Raw genomic sequence first — 14,913 nt, 5'->3', positions numbered from 1 at the left:
GTGGTTATTTTTTTGAATTTCGCTAGACTCTCATTGACTAAAACTGAGAAGCGAGGAGCAGCAATACAGTGATAAATTCAATTAGTGAAAACTGGGAGAAAACCCATGGAGTTGAGGACCCTGGTAATGAAATCCCATCTCAAGGAGTCAAAGGCCTTGTGGATGTCAATCTTCATAAGGGCAGCTGAGGAGTGGGATTTTCTATCAAATCCTCTAACTATCTCGTGGCAGAGGAGGATGTTGTCACCACTACTTCTACCGGGGATGAAGGTCGATTGGTTGTTACTAACAAGAGAGCATAAATTTGTATAGGAGATTGCATAAAGAGATTGGCCTGAAATCATTTATAGCTTCAACACCCTCTTTCTTTGGGATGAGGCAAAGGAATGTGTTTCTGGCTTGGGTTGAAGAAGAAGCTTTTGATAGCCTTGGTCAGATCATCCTTGATGAGGTCCCAGGAGGAGGAGAAAAACCTCATGTTGAATCCATCAGGGCCAGGAGCTTTGCTAGTTTTATGAGAGTGAATGGCCACATTGATGTCATCATCAGAGGGAATAGCCATAAGCATATTAGACATAGAGGCAAAGATGGATTTGTTCAAGAGACCATCAGGAATGGGGGGGGAGGGGGGTAGTGATAGGCCTGAACAAATCCTCAAAATAATCCAGAGCAACCTTCTTAATCTCATCCACTCTATGAACCAGGTTCCCTTTAGGGGTAGACAATTTGGTGATAGAGTTGAGGTTGTTCCTTGCTTTCATAGATCTGTGGAAATAGGCAGTGTTTGAATCTCTAAGCCCCAACTAATTGATTCTGGATTTTTTCCTCAGAAAGCTCTCTTCCTGGGCTAAGAGAGTATAAAGGGCAGCTGCTTCAATCTTCTCTTCCTCTACCAGAAAGAGATTGAGGTGGTTAGTCTAAAGCTGAATCTGAATGGAGGAGAACCTATCCCTGCAAGCAATAACTTGAGAAAAAATATTCCCGAAGGAGTTAGTATTCCAAGCCTTAGAGCTTCTTTGACATTTCTCAACTTTCTGGCTAGAGCTAAAAGGGGGTGTGGAAAAGGCTTAAATAGGTTTCAGCCATGCTTCCTTGATAATGTTGGGATAATCTGGATGAGAGGTCCACATGTCAAAAAATTTAAAAGATTTGAGGCCAAAAGAGGTGTAAGACTAGATAAGGGTGGAGATGGATCTACGATCAGAGTTATGAGGGACTTCAAAAGAAGCATGGGAGGAAGGGAAGGCAATGAGCCAAGCATCATTCACAAGAAATCTGTCCAGTTTACAAGCAATCCGAGAATGACCAGATCTTTTATTATTCCACCATCAACAGCAATATCAGCACTGCAAGCATTAAATGGGGGAGCCTCTAATGGATCCATTGAAATCTAAGATGGTTGGTGACGTGTGGCCGGCTATGGCATAATAAGAAATCTCAGTGAGGGAGGTGGGGTCCAGCGGATCCGAGTCCAATTCAATAGAGGATGGTTTACTGTCCAACGAATCTTCTATTGGTTCTTCATCATCATGTTCCAATAAGAACAGTTGCCAGGATTTGCAGTGGTGTCCAGGAGCAAATTTCTCGTCATAGTGTAGCATAGGCCTTTCTGTCGGTGCTGCTGCATTTTTATAGGCGAGACGCTTAATGGGGATGCAGGGAGGAGGAATGGTCTTGGTGTGTGTCGACGTAGGTAACAAGGGAAGGCTGGGCCTACGGAACCCAACTGGCCTAGTCACTTCCTGACGCGCCTCCAATAGTTAAGCCTCCTGAAGGCGGGCTAAACCCACCGCATACACCATTGAAGATGGTTGGAAGGCCATGATCTCCGTGCGAATATTGGCACGAATGCCGGAGATGAAGCAACTGAACAAAAAAGAATGAGAGATATTGGTGATGCGGTTGGCCAAAGCTTCGAAATGGCTCTGGTAGTCAGAAACCGAGAAGGTTTGCAGGAGCTTAGCCAGGGCACCTTGAGGATCTTCGAAGTCAAATGGGTCAAATCGAATCTCCAAAGCACGAGTGAACGCCGGCCAAGAGGTGAATTGGGCCATCCTAAACATCCATTGGAACCGGTGAAGTGCAGGGGCATCCATGTGGCGGAGGAAATCATTAATCGTTGGTCGACTGGGGTGCTATGGTAATCGAAGAAGCAATCGGCCTTGAAGACACATCCGCACCGTGTGAGTATGGATGGTATTAGAGGAAGCGGACTGAGAAGTTCGAGATGGAAAGGTAGTTGGGGAAGATGGTGCCGTGGGTGAAAGGTGGAGCTCTTGCTCAAGATGGCCATCCATGGCTATGAGACATAGGACCATCTCAGAGAAGGCCTGTTATTGGGCATCAACAACAGAGTGAAGGGAGTCTAGATGTTCGCCATGAATTGCCAATGACGAATGAAGAGTTTAATGTCCTCATCGAGCTGTCGGTGGCAGGTGTTTTCAGCCATGGCGAACAAAGACAATGAAAGGGAGAAAATCTTAAATCCACTTCGAGTGTGGAACCTCCTAGAGAAGAAGATTGGAACGAAGAAATGATTCTCGTTTCCTTTCTACTTACTCTAAAGCTCCATATATGGGCATCCTATTCCCTTACAATGTCCAAATCATTCTCTCATATCAACCCTAACTAATTCTGTTATGATATTACATTCTTAGTGGTCCCTAATACAAAGTCCCTTAGGATAACCGCCCTCCTTCTAGAAGAGAGCCTCTGCGTACATTTGCCACATCGGTCATTGCCACCTCATCCTGATAACTCATTTCAGAAAACCATAGATCAGTTTCAACAAAATCTAGAAGTAATTTTGTAATTTCTCTTTCAATCAGTTCCCATCACCTTTGTTTCACCAAATCGCATTATCTTAAAGCTATATAAGTTACTAGACCAAAGCTTGGGCAAAATTTATCAAATTATAAGTGCCTAATATCCCCAACTGAACAAGAAGAAAAAACAGGGGTTCTATGCTTCTAAATCATAAAAACTACAGGTTAAAGGCGATTCTAGCCACTACATTTCATATAAATTCAATCCGATTTCATATGGTTTTAGCACCTAATTGTGGCATAAAATCTCCCAAAGATGGAAGAAAAGACTATTAAGAAAAGGAAAAAATATGCAAGAAAATAAAATGCGTCATAATGGGAAAACCTAGGGGTATAGAAGATTGAAACCAGCAGAATAATAATCTCATGAAAATCAAAGAAGGAATCAGAAATACTTCCATGAGATCGAAGAGAACCTCGGAATATTTCAAAGGAAAGACGAGGAGAAAGGTGAGAGCTCGAAATCTTGAAGCAACGTGAGGAGATGATTTGCTGGCTAATGAAGTAGAATGTTGTCGCGGCATTCTTCGCATTATTCGCCGGTCACTTGAAGGAACCTGTAGCTCCATTGGAAGAAAGAGAGACGTAGGGTTGGTTCAAGTTGGAGACGAGATGTTGGGTGGATTATTTAGGGGAAGATGGGTTGCTCAATTACGTGTTAACCCTTTATTGAAAAATCTTGTTAGAAAAGGATTTTTTTTTTTTCCTAGGATTGAATGTGATTTCACTCGTTATTATCCTTGTTGCGGCAAGAAATCGTTCTAGGTTGTGTACAAGTCCTGCACAAAAGTACGAACACAAGAGAATGAGTGTCAGACTGATCCAATGGAGAACTCTCCGATGTCTCTGCAAACAGATAATTCCAATAACAATGGAAGAGTTTTCGATCCCTTGGGAAAGGAGTTTGCGTGGGTATTTATAGCTAGAAATGACGATTGTAGGGTGAGAGACCTGCTTTGGTAGCTTTCTAATGCCGATAGGAGTCCCAAGTCTAGTGAGAGTCATAATGGGAACGTAAATATGGTGATCCTTCCAGTTATGAAGACCCCATGTATTGATCATATTCCAAAAGATATGGTGAAATATTCGTCCTTTCAGGGAAGATTCGATATCCCACCGAGTACGTTCCGGGCTAAGATTAGTCTATATCTTGCAACTCACGTGATGGAACTTGGTCAGCCCACTCATGCGTATTTTCGTGAGGGAACCTTTTGGCCTCCTAGGCCATCAGAGACAGCCGTTTCGTGCTCCCACTTACTAGGTGCCTACTAAAGAATGTAGCATACAGGTAGCCATTTAAGAATTTGAAACAAATTATAGGGATTAAATTGAGGAGGTCCCATTTTTCACATAATAATAGCACAAAAGGACAATGCTACACTGAAATTGTAAAAGAGAAATTTATACAATATCAACAACTGTGAAGTTGCAGAAAAAAGCCTCTTCGTAGCCTCAATGGCTTGTTGATCATGTGTGCAGCAACCTTGAGATCGAAGGTTCCATGCTTGTGTGAGAAGTTGCAGGGAATATCAACAACTGCACAGTTCAAGTTGCATAAGAAGACAATGTTGTGATACAGAAATTTCGCTGGCAGAACATCCTCGCTCAAAGAAGGGATTTATACTGTAATTAATACCCAGCACTGTACAATAATTCGCTATGTCCCAAGTTATCAGAGCCGAACGTTAATTTCTCTATGTAAGCTTTAATGGTCATGTAATAGTTAGTGAGTCAGACATGCTCTCAAGCTAAAGACCGACTCTTCGAGCAGCTCAACCAGCAAGAAATCAATCCCATGAAACCTGACTCAGTAGGCTGGCCAATGTCTTTCTCCCGTTTCTCTAGAACTGTAAAAAACTCTTGTGTGCTTAATTTCCCATCACAGTTCGTATCAAACATGTGAAAAATGATATCAACCACATTGTCGGTGAGATTTACACCACAAACCTGTATCACATATACCAATCTGTTAGGGAATATAAGATGACAAATTACTCTCATCTGCAACATATGGAAGGGCTGAAAGTAGCGAGTAGTACATGGGAAGCAGCTCGTTGGAAATCCTTCCTTGTCAACAAACCATTTACTTTTCCATAACCAAAAATTGCCAGAGACAATGGCTGCAGTTTTTTCCGTAGCTCCGCAAAATCCTTGAATTCCTCGAATGTGATTCGGATGTTCCTAAGATGTGGTTCATTGTTCAGTAGTTCAACCCGATCAAGGAACTTGTTTATATGGCTCATGTCAGCTGAGGCAACCATGGACAAAGCAAAGTCCTTTGCCGATATGGTTCCCCTTAACTTGTAATCATAATGAGCAAACTCCAACCGCAAGATCTATGAAGTTCAATAAGATATGATAATCTGAACTGTCAGCATAAAGAAGAGGAACATAAAATTCACTGCTAACCAAAAATATCAAAATTGGCATGGAAATTGATTGAATAGAAAATAGGAAAACAAGGGCCTGGACACTTGCATCTTTGAGCTAGTGATCTCAATAGCACACAACTTGTTTTCGAGTGATTGGTCATACATAATAGCATCTTCAGTAACCGAGGCAGAAAAAGGCTAAACATTTTTCAGATGCCAATATGTCTAAGCTGGAAAGTTTTCTAATCTCGAGGTCAAGGTGGCAATAGGTTTGTTAGCACTAATTTAATCCTAGACTTACCCACTCGACACACACACATATATTAGACCCTGCACTCAAGATCCACTTCTTCCTTTTCTTTTCTTTTCTTATATATATATATATATATATATATTTTTTTGGTCATTCTCCAATCTTTCTTCTATATAAATCTATTGGTGTACGATGCCTTGAATTCCGTCTCAGTTTAATCCAAGGAGTACCAGTGCAAGCGCCTCGATAGGCAAGACGGCAGTCCCGCTAGCCGGTTAGTGGGCCGTGGAGGTTGCAAGGGGCATAGGAGGCCCCCCTGCATAGCAAGGGCTGCTCGAATTTTTTATTTGAGATCAGTTTTCTACTTTCTGGATTAGGGTTTTTTCGCTATATATTTGTAGCTAGAGTTCCTTTCTCTGTAGTGCAAGCAATACTGAGAGGTGTGAGGACGAGTGCTGTAACCCTATTCTCCATTGATAGTGAAGCAGGATCTCATCTCACCGAGGACGTAGGCAATTTGCTGAACCTCGTAAACCACTGTGCATTGTTTGTTCTTGTTTTTCCATTATCTTTTGCATCGTTTTAGGGTTGCATTTCTACAAAACCTTCTTAAGCATATGTGGTCCTTACCCCCCTCAGGCATTCTTTTTCTGAACCCTGAATTCTGCTCTCGTTCCACAAGCAAGAATCCTAACATCTCCCTCCACATTTTCACACCGCAGCCTCTCCTCTCTATTTCCCCCACTCCCTCTCTCAAAAAAGAAAAAACAAAAATTCCTGGTCCTGACTGGACTGATGATCCCTTCTACCTTTGAACTAGATCATCAGTGGTTCATGTAACTGAAATTTCAATTTGGGAAGGGTGCCATTGAAATATGCTAATAAAATCTGAGGAACTTTCCAGTCTGAGTTCCCCACACAGCCGCTGTTTTCAGGGGGGAAGGGGCTCTGAAAAGAGCCCCCATGAAAACAGGGGCTGTGTCTAGGTGTGGATAACACTAGGCAGGTAGCGTTCTTTCTCCCTAAAATTTAATAGGGATGGATACCCAGGGCCCTGGAGTTCCACCTTAAAAAATAAAATAAAATAAAATAAATCTCAAAAGAGAACAAACGTTTAAAAATGTAAGGGTTTTCCTGGAAGAATGAGCATGCATAGAAGATACCATGAGAAATGATATGTTAAAAAAAAAAAGTTAAAATATCAAACAATAGGCTTTCCTCAATAAATAACAAATAAATATCCCACAAATATTAAGATCACCCTCAGAGTAGATTAATCCAAGAATCAAGTGAAAAGGGGGAGGGGAAGACGAAGGGTAGACATACCTCATCATGTAAATTTCTCAAAAATTCAACAAACTTTCCAATTGGGAGGCGTGCATTCCCATCCTTGCCAAAGAAGTATTCCAGCAAACCACCATTTTCAACAGAAGTCCCAACTTTAAACCCAGTTCGCCGTCCATTCCTATGATGAACACCTTGCCTGTTATAAGCCCGCATCAAAGCCATCACTTTCTTAAATTCCTCCCTGTCTATCTCTCTGTAAATGAAGGTAAACTGATCAACATTGAAAGATTGCAAACAGAGCATAGGCAGAAATAAATAAGCAGCAAAACCAGCCAGGTAACTAGGAAAACCATTCAATATTGCGATATATATAGCAAACAAAGAGTTCAACAGAAGTTAAAATATGTTAATATTTTTCTAACGAACATTTATCATGTCATAATTTAGTGAAAATAAATGTTTCAAGTTGATGCATGAACACAGGTCAAGTTGAACCCCACAGTCTGAGGCAAGCATTTGACATTAGCTTCTACTGCACCTCAAGGCATAGGCTTCGAACTCATTTTAAAACAATACCACACTCCCATACAACATATCCTTATCACAGATCTACAATCAATAGAATACTGAAACTGGTAACAAACTAAGATGCAATAGCTTTCTTTGACATGGGAGCACGCCTATAGGTTGCGCGAGCCATACTCAAATTAGGGGCCTTTAGCTCTAGTGGAGCCTTTGATTCTTGGCTTCACCATATCTTTATGGTCCCCGAATAGATGGAGTCAACAGTATGTTCTACAGTGCTGCCTGCATGCAGATTAGCTTCCAAGGTCAAGCAGTCTCAATTTCCCTAAAGCATTTGCGAATGAATGCTGGGCTGGGCCGGGCCACATGAGCTGTGTGGGGGAGACTGAAAAAAGTAATTGAATATTATTGCATAATCCTTTCCTATTGGATTTGTTGTTTTTATTGATAAGAAAGTCCTACTGTATTTGGAAAAGGGCCATAACCCAGTGCTGGTCCTGACTATGTGGGATCCTGAAAGGGCTGAGTTCGGAGACAAGCCGTTACTTTGGCCTTTTTCGCAGAAAGTGGCTGCTTTCAAGACTCAAACCCAGGCACTATCCCTGGTAGTCCAAACCTTATACCATTGTTCTACAGTATTCACTTCCCACTAAATATGGATGGCATGTCCCAAAGATTTCATAAATATTATAGGCTCTGCATACTTAAGGGAACTATAGAAGTATAAATACTAAAAAGGTTTCTCAGCTTCACAAAGCTAAAGGCGACAATATATTATATGTGTGTTGGATAAACTGCGCATATTTTATCCACTTTCCTCTTGGTCATCAAGACAGTCATCAAATCACATCAATATCCATTACTAGTCAACCTAGGAAAGGGGAGAGATAACAAAGGGCAGTAGCGTTGAGCCATTGCATGTATGTGTTTTTTTGATGATTCCTTACTAGTGGTCAAAAGTTAAAAAAAAAAAAAAAAAAAAAAAAAAAAAAAAAAAAAAAAAAAAAAAGCTTTAGACTTATTAGTATATGCAGCTTTCATAGTGTGTAGGTTGTTTGCATGCGCAATGGTTCCTTGGATGGTCGTCATAGTGTGCAGGTTGTTTGCAGGTGCAATGGTTCCTTGGATGATCAAGTCACTATTGTGATCTTGGCTTCCTATCTTTGACAGCGAGTGGAAACCTTATGGTTATCATGAGCCCTTGTGTAAGACCCTCCTTGGCATGAAGCGTTCACATCAGTAAGCTCACTGTGGCATAATCAAGAGAAGCGAAATGGTACAATCAATCTTCCATCAGTAAGACCAAGTTGGAGATCGTCAAGTGCATCAATGGACACATCATCATTGGGGCAAGAGCTACAATTGGACATATTTCCAATTGGGTCGAGAACTTAAATTAGACCTCATCGTCATAACGACATCTCCTTAGGTCTTAGGATTCATATATAACTTGTATGTCGTGCTTGTAATCCTAAGCATGCATATAATGCAACTCTCATAGACCCTGTACCCATAAGATCATTAAAACTCCCAATCATAACTTAATGGTTTAACCTTAACTGGGTGAGACAAATGAGGGTCAAGCTTGGAGGATCTCAAGAACACCTATGAGCTTAACTTGGAGAAATCAAGCAAGGATCTTGAGGAGAAGAACCAAGCCACATGAGCTTCAATGGAGGATGCACTTTTGAGAGGTAAAACGTTTTGTGCATACAATTTGTTTATCCACCTTAAAGAGGTATTCGATCTGTGCATAAGTTGTTTGTCTCTCTACTAAGAGGGATTTTGTATTGAGCATATAATTGTATATTAGCCTTGTAAAGGCTTTATATGGTTGAGTTGAAAATTTAACACCTCCTTTAATAGAGTTTGTTAAGGTTTGGTGTGAAGTTTAACACACCTCTATATGATTGGTGTAACCTGGCGAGAAACACCGGGTTTGATGGCGAACCCAAAAAACCATTGGACTTGGTGAGTGCCTAGAAAACAAGTGGTTGCGCAGTGAGCCATATAAAACTACCTTGTGAAGGTTCGATTGCAACCTGTTGAAGCAATCAAGACAGTGGAAACACAAGCAGTGAGGAACTTCTTGAGCTTCTGGTCAAAGTCCCCTTTTGGGAGTCCCAACAAACCCCCTCAAATGGTGGCAACAACAGATCAGGGATGAGGGAGATCTTGGTGATCAATCCCCATCTAAAAAAACCTCAAAAACAGAATTTGATTGACCTGTTTTTGTGTCTTCAGTCTTCAAGCAGCAACTGAGGATGAAGCCCATAGAATAGTACCAATAGGTCTCAAACAATAGTTCCCACACTCAGGAAACAAGAGAAAGAATAAAGAAGAAAAAAGAGAAAAAATGGAGATCAATAGTTGCGGGGGTATAGGCTTTCTCAGCCTTAGGTCTCTCACCCACAACTATCCAAGCTGTTGAACAACCTATCTCAGGTTCAAACTTGCAACCAAGCTTTTATTTTCATTTATTTAAACTGTGCTTCAACATTATAATCAGCTGGCTTTTATAGTAGAAGCCTAGCTCCAGAATTAGTAAGTTCAAGAAATAGAAACTAGGAAGAAAATGGAAAGTACTGAAAAAGGAAACTATTCAACATAGAACTAATCAAATAGGAAATAAAGACTTCCTAATTGGGTTTTCTTGCTCGCTAAGGGAATAACAAAAAGGTGGCAAAAAGCTCTTCTAGAAGATGACAATCGATCTTTCTCCCATGAAGTTGACTAAGTCAACTAATAAGACAAAATAGACTCTACTGTTGAAATCGGTAGGAAGTCTAAAGGTCCTTCTAGAAGCTGGTCCAGTTTTGGATCGAAAGAATTGGCTAGCTGGACCAATTGGAAACAGATTTAATACTGGTTCTGGATCTGGATCTGGTTCTAGTTCTTCCTCCTGAGATACTTAGACCATGCATAGGATCATCTGCATCAATTTTATTGCCTGATTATGAAGATTCAATTACTATTCTAAATCCAGCCATTGGATTATCATTATTTTTTGGAGATTTGATCTACTGTTGCTTTATTCCACTTAACCAGAATTGGAAGTTTGGAACCCCATCAGAAAGTTTGGCTTTGACTTTTATATATCATTCAAATTCTGGTTGTGAGATTACTTGTGATCCTGTTAAGGGGTGAGTTTTCTGGACGCTTGTGTTCATTCTACCTCCCCCACCACATACTTAAGCCTAGAACTTAGTTACGGCCTTTTACGGGCAATTCCTTTCATTGTCAACTTAACTGTTTCCTCAATGGTCTTGATGCGTGTCAGACATTCTCAAAGGGTACTATATTGAAGGGGTACCATATTGAAGGACTGGTACACAAGGTATTTGTTTCTCCCAACCAATAAAAATAAAAAGTGAAAACAGACAGTATGACAGATGTGTGAGTTGCAATAACTGAGCAAAGAAACAAATAGTTAGAAAAATAAAATACAATCTAAAGAGCATAATGTTGCCCTTCGACCATAATGCCACTGTCCAAAACTAGGAAACTAGAATGTCTAAGAGACACATACCCATTATGATCAAGGTCAAACATTTTGAAAACCACGGCGAAGCTATACTCTGGGATGCTGAGGAGTGTTACAAGAAAGATATACCTGATAAGAAACAAAATGAATTGATCTGTTTCAATTTTAATCACAAATAAACTTTTTTAAATAGAAAAATTGAACATCAAAATTAAATTAAATACTCATATTCGACAAATCATGTCGAGAACAGAGAGTATAAGTTGGCAACTCACTCTGCAAAAGATATAAATCCATCATTATTTGTATCAAAAAGCATAAAAAAGTTTGAAGTTTCACATCGCAACTCCCCAGGGCTTCTCTCCCCTCTCAAATACCCTTCTCTAATGAGATTTGATTCAGATGGAGGAAATACAGGAACAACTGCCCGCATCAAGTCTGCCGGTGTCATGAATACCTCCCCTCCTGGAGTCCGAAAAGATGCAAAATACTCAAAAACCTGAAGAAATTACATGGGTAATTGATCAATGAGCATAATGTATTAACAGCCTAGTAATTCAGTCCCTAAAATCACAGTTAACAGGGTCATTGTCTCTCAAGACTACATACAGTTTGAAGCTTAAGGAGTCCGATGAATACAATTCAATCCCAAGACCCAAGGATGATATCATGTTGATTAGTGAAAAATAAGATCCACAACCAAAAGAGTAAATATGAATTTATAGATAGAATATCCCATAGAATTCGAGGTATAACCAGGTGAAAAACTCCAAGGATCCTCAATGTTCAAACAGATGTAGTGAGTTTTATTTGAGTACATAAGCATTTCGCCAAATACGGCAGCACATACAAGGAGTTCAATACAACAATATGCCAAATATGAACAATAGGGCAATAAAAACACCTACGTGCTGAGCAAGCATACTTATTAAGAGTCAGCTATCCAGAAAAGGATTAGCAGTACAATAAAAACACATATGCCGAGCCTACTTATCAAGAATCAGATATCTGGAAAGGGAGAGGGGGGGACTGTAGGAATCTTGTTAGAAGGACCTCAAGCTGGACAATTTAATAGGGTACACAGTGTGTAATGATGGATGATTAGGTTCCTAACCAAAACACGAAAAGTGCCCTTAAATCTTCACAAGTTCAAGAGGATGCAGCACCATTGCACCAAAACAGAAAAGAAGCATGGCAATAAGTATAAATACCAAAGCAAGAAGAAGAAGAAGAAAAAAAAAAGTGGATACTATCATATATAGAGACATCAAGTTAACTGAGTTTGCAAAGGAGCAAAAAAGTATTGTTGCATGATTGTACTACTAAAGCAAAAAGTTGCCGAAAGTAGAATACCTTTTCGGGAGGACTTCGCATCCTAATGCGCTTTTCATAGTTAAAGAAAACCCTCCTCCTAAATGCATCTGTGGTAACCAAAAAGCAAGCAATAATTAAGTAATGTGTTGTACAATGACTTTCACACAAGGAAAATGAAACAGAACCCAAGAAGAATAAGAAGAGCGGTGAAAGAGAGAAAGATGGCTTACATCAACTGATAAAACATAACTTTCAATGAAGAGGTTGACAACCAATAATAACTTAGCAAATCATACTAGTCAGCTAGATAATAACCAGATATCAGATGATTTTCAAGATGCCAGTGGTCTGAACAGTAGTTATTAAATATCACTTAGGTTGCTAAGTCAAATAATGCACTACGAAAAAGAACACGAAAATTTTGGTTTCAGAAGGTGATGGGACTTTCTCACTGTGTGGAGGATAGTACCGAGTTCTTGACTAACTCCTTTAAATGCATGCACAATCCAACCTCTTTGCCTGAAGTTCTATTTGATCCATATCATAAAACGTAAGTCCCAGTATAGGAAATGGTAAAAGTGAAACAGCAGAGCAGAAACCGCTCTTTACTAGAAACAGATCTTTACTAATACACCTTGAAGGAACATCACAAGACTTATTTGTTTTCAAGCCCAAGAAGGAAAAAAGAAAAATAGGAAAAGAAAGGGAGAAAATCTTGTAGTAATTCTTTTCTCCAGGACACTCAAGGACCAATAACCTTTTCACAGTTTTCCATCAGGCATTGATTTTTAAAGGAAAAACATCCATGTGTTTGTTACAAATTGAAGAAAATAGACAGATGACAACTGCAGAAAGCATGCAATAAGAGAGAGAGAGAGAGAGAGATCAAATAAGTGAAGAAACAATTTAAAGGAAGTTAAGGACAAGAGAAATTTTAATCATCTGTCAACTTTTAAGTTAAAATCTCATAACTTTCCTCTGAAGATTAGATTTGCAGCTACAATATGACAAAACTATCCTACAAAAGAATGTACAATTGTCAAATTAGTCCACTATGAACTATGTAGCAAGCAGAACAAAATTTGGGATTATAAAAAGTACAAAAATGAAATAACCAAGTCATATACATTAAGAATATGAACGCACATAAATGTATCATCTAAAAATCCAAACATAGGATCCTTGAAGTTGTAAAAACCACCATTTTGCAAGATAATAACAGAGTCTAATGTGGCATAAAAATCCACTCGTCGATGAACAGATTAGTTACGCTACATCCTTCCTCATAAACAAAGTTATAGATTTAACCGCAAGGCAATCAACGTTAAAATCGAACGAATTCATTGGTTAGAAAACACAATCACAGCCTTTTCATTTTCTTTTCAAACAGAAGATGACACAAATCATCAACCAGAAGTTAGAACACACATCAATGTTGGCTGAGTTTGTGGGTAAGTATCATACAACGAGTAAGTGAGTATGCAACTCAAACCAATGCAACAACAAGCTCAGAGTTACCCAAAGAAAAGACGGTTTCCCATAACCAAATCCTTAACCAGAAAATATCAAAAACAAAAGTCAAACTTTATAGAAAATTAAAAGAAAAACAAGTACGTAGAAAGGAAAATACCTCCAAAGAGGTACCAAGATTTTTTCCCCTCAGCCGCATCTTGGATGCTAGAATGATGCTGCGGATGCGGATCCTCCTCCGCTGTGGTCTTTGTTACAGTCGAATAATCGGCGGAAGTTGTAGTAGAAGAAGAAGAAGAATACCAATACGAGAACCCTAAGCCTGAACCGACGGTAAACCCCGTAACGGCCTTGAGAATGAAGCCAAAACCAGAGTCTCCCCACTTATCTTCCTTAATGCTCGACGCGGCAAACAAACTAGATGAAGACGAAGATGAAGACGAAGACAAGACTTCTGCTTGATTGAAAATGAAACGATAGTTCAATCGCTGGATCCCGGGGAGTAAGTGGATCGAGGTTGCAGATCTCTTCAGTGAAGCGCAAGAATACATATTATGAACTCAAACTTGAAGTAACAGAGCGAAATAGAAAAGAATCGTTGAGAAATGAAGGAAGTAGAGGCTCTCTAATGGGAAGAACTGGAGAGTGGTGACCGAGCCTGGTAAACTCTGAGTTCTCACCGAGACAGAGGAAGAAGCTGCGGTTTGGATTTATAAAGAGTTGGGAGTTAGTTTTTCGCAGCTTTTACTCAACTCATTATTACCCGCCCAAGGGAACTAATCGCTCACTGGCCACAGCAAAGTTTTAAAACTCGGGATCGGTCTCTTCCGGTATCGGACAGGATCGGATTGATACAGACCTTTATTTTTAATAAAAAAATGATATCTTAAACTATTTGTGACCTTCATACCTTAGCACTGGATAATATCAGATCGGTCAGATCAGGGATCGAAGATCGGTATCGGATGATACCAATTCAATTCAGGCAATCCTAATCGATCAATCCGATTTTCAAAACCATGGGCCACAGTAACGCAATTTCCGTTCTAATCTGTGGGCAAAGGATAAGTGGGAAACAATGTAACATCGTTTGGATCCGTGCATGTGTGTCGCTAACCCGATTCACACGACACTTGTCTAGTCCGTTTGAGGTTACAAGAACCATTACGTTGTACGGAGTTCACCTGATCAGGGGGTAGAGGTTAGGACTTTGGACCCACTGGGCCACTACAAGAGACAGTAGATGCTCAAAATGGTCTCATGTCCGGATAACTACCGTCTTTTTCGTAGCTTTTCGATTTGTAACGTTCATAAGAACCTCCTTACCAACAAAAACAGAAAGGAGAACGTGATGGTGGGTTTTAAACTCGAAAAAAAAAAAAA

General features: G+C 39.9%; 1 protein-coding gene across 1 annotated transcript; it reads right to left on the bottom strand.

Annotated features, from left to right (window-relative positions):
* Positions 1–4,128: 4,128 nt before the first annotated feature.
* Positions 4,129–14,232, bottom strand: LOC122071635 (calcium uptake protein, mitochondrial-like). Its single transcript, XM_042636018.1, has 7 exons — positions 13,691–14,232; positions 12,100–12,167; positions 11,022–11,245; positions 10,792–10,875; positions 6,777–6,990; positions 4,865–5,161; positions 4,129–4,772 (listed from the first exon to the last, which is right to left on the bottom strand). The coding sequence occupies exons 1-7, from the start codon at positions 14,079–14,081 to the stop codon at positions 4,569–4,571; spliced, it is 1,482 nt and encodes a 493-aa protein (XP_042491952.1). The 5' UTR covers positions 14,082–14,232; the 3' UTR covers positions 4,129–4,568.
* Between the last annotated feature and the right edge of the window lie 681 nt (positions 14,233–14,913).

This window comes from Macadamia integrifolia, chromosome 2 (assembly GCF_013358625.1).
Source record: "Macadamia integrifolia cultivar HAES 741 chromosome 2, SCU_Mint_v3, whole genome shotgun sequence".
Lineage (NCBI taxonomy): Eukaryota > Viridiplantae > Streptophyta > Magnoliopsida > Proteales > Proteaceae > Macadamia > Macadamia integrifolia.
The sequence above is the reverse complement of the archived record's forward strand: the minus strand, read 5'-3'. Positions and strand labels throughout refer to the sequence as shown.

Bases quoted from the DNA above. Each gene is read 5' to 3' on its own strand.
- LOC122071635 (XM_042636018.1), bottom strand. From the start codon at position 14,081: ATGTATTCTTGCGCTTCACTGAAGAGATCTGCAACCTCGATCCACTTA. The intron at 12,168-13,690 runs GTATTTTCCTTT...TGGTTACCACAG, and splicing joins ATCTTGGTACCTCTTTGGAG to ATGCATTTAGGAGGAGGGTT. The intron at 6,991-10,791 runs GTATGTGTCTCT...CTTCATTTACAG, and splicing joins TTTGACCTTGATCATAATGG to AGAGATAGACAGGGAGGAAT.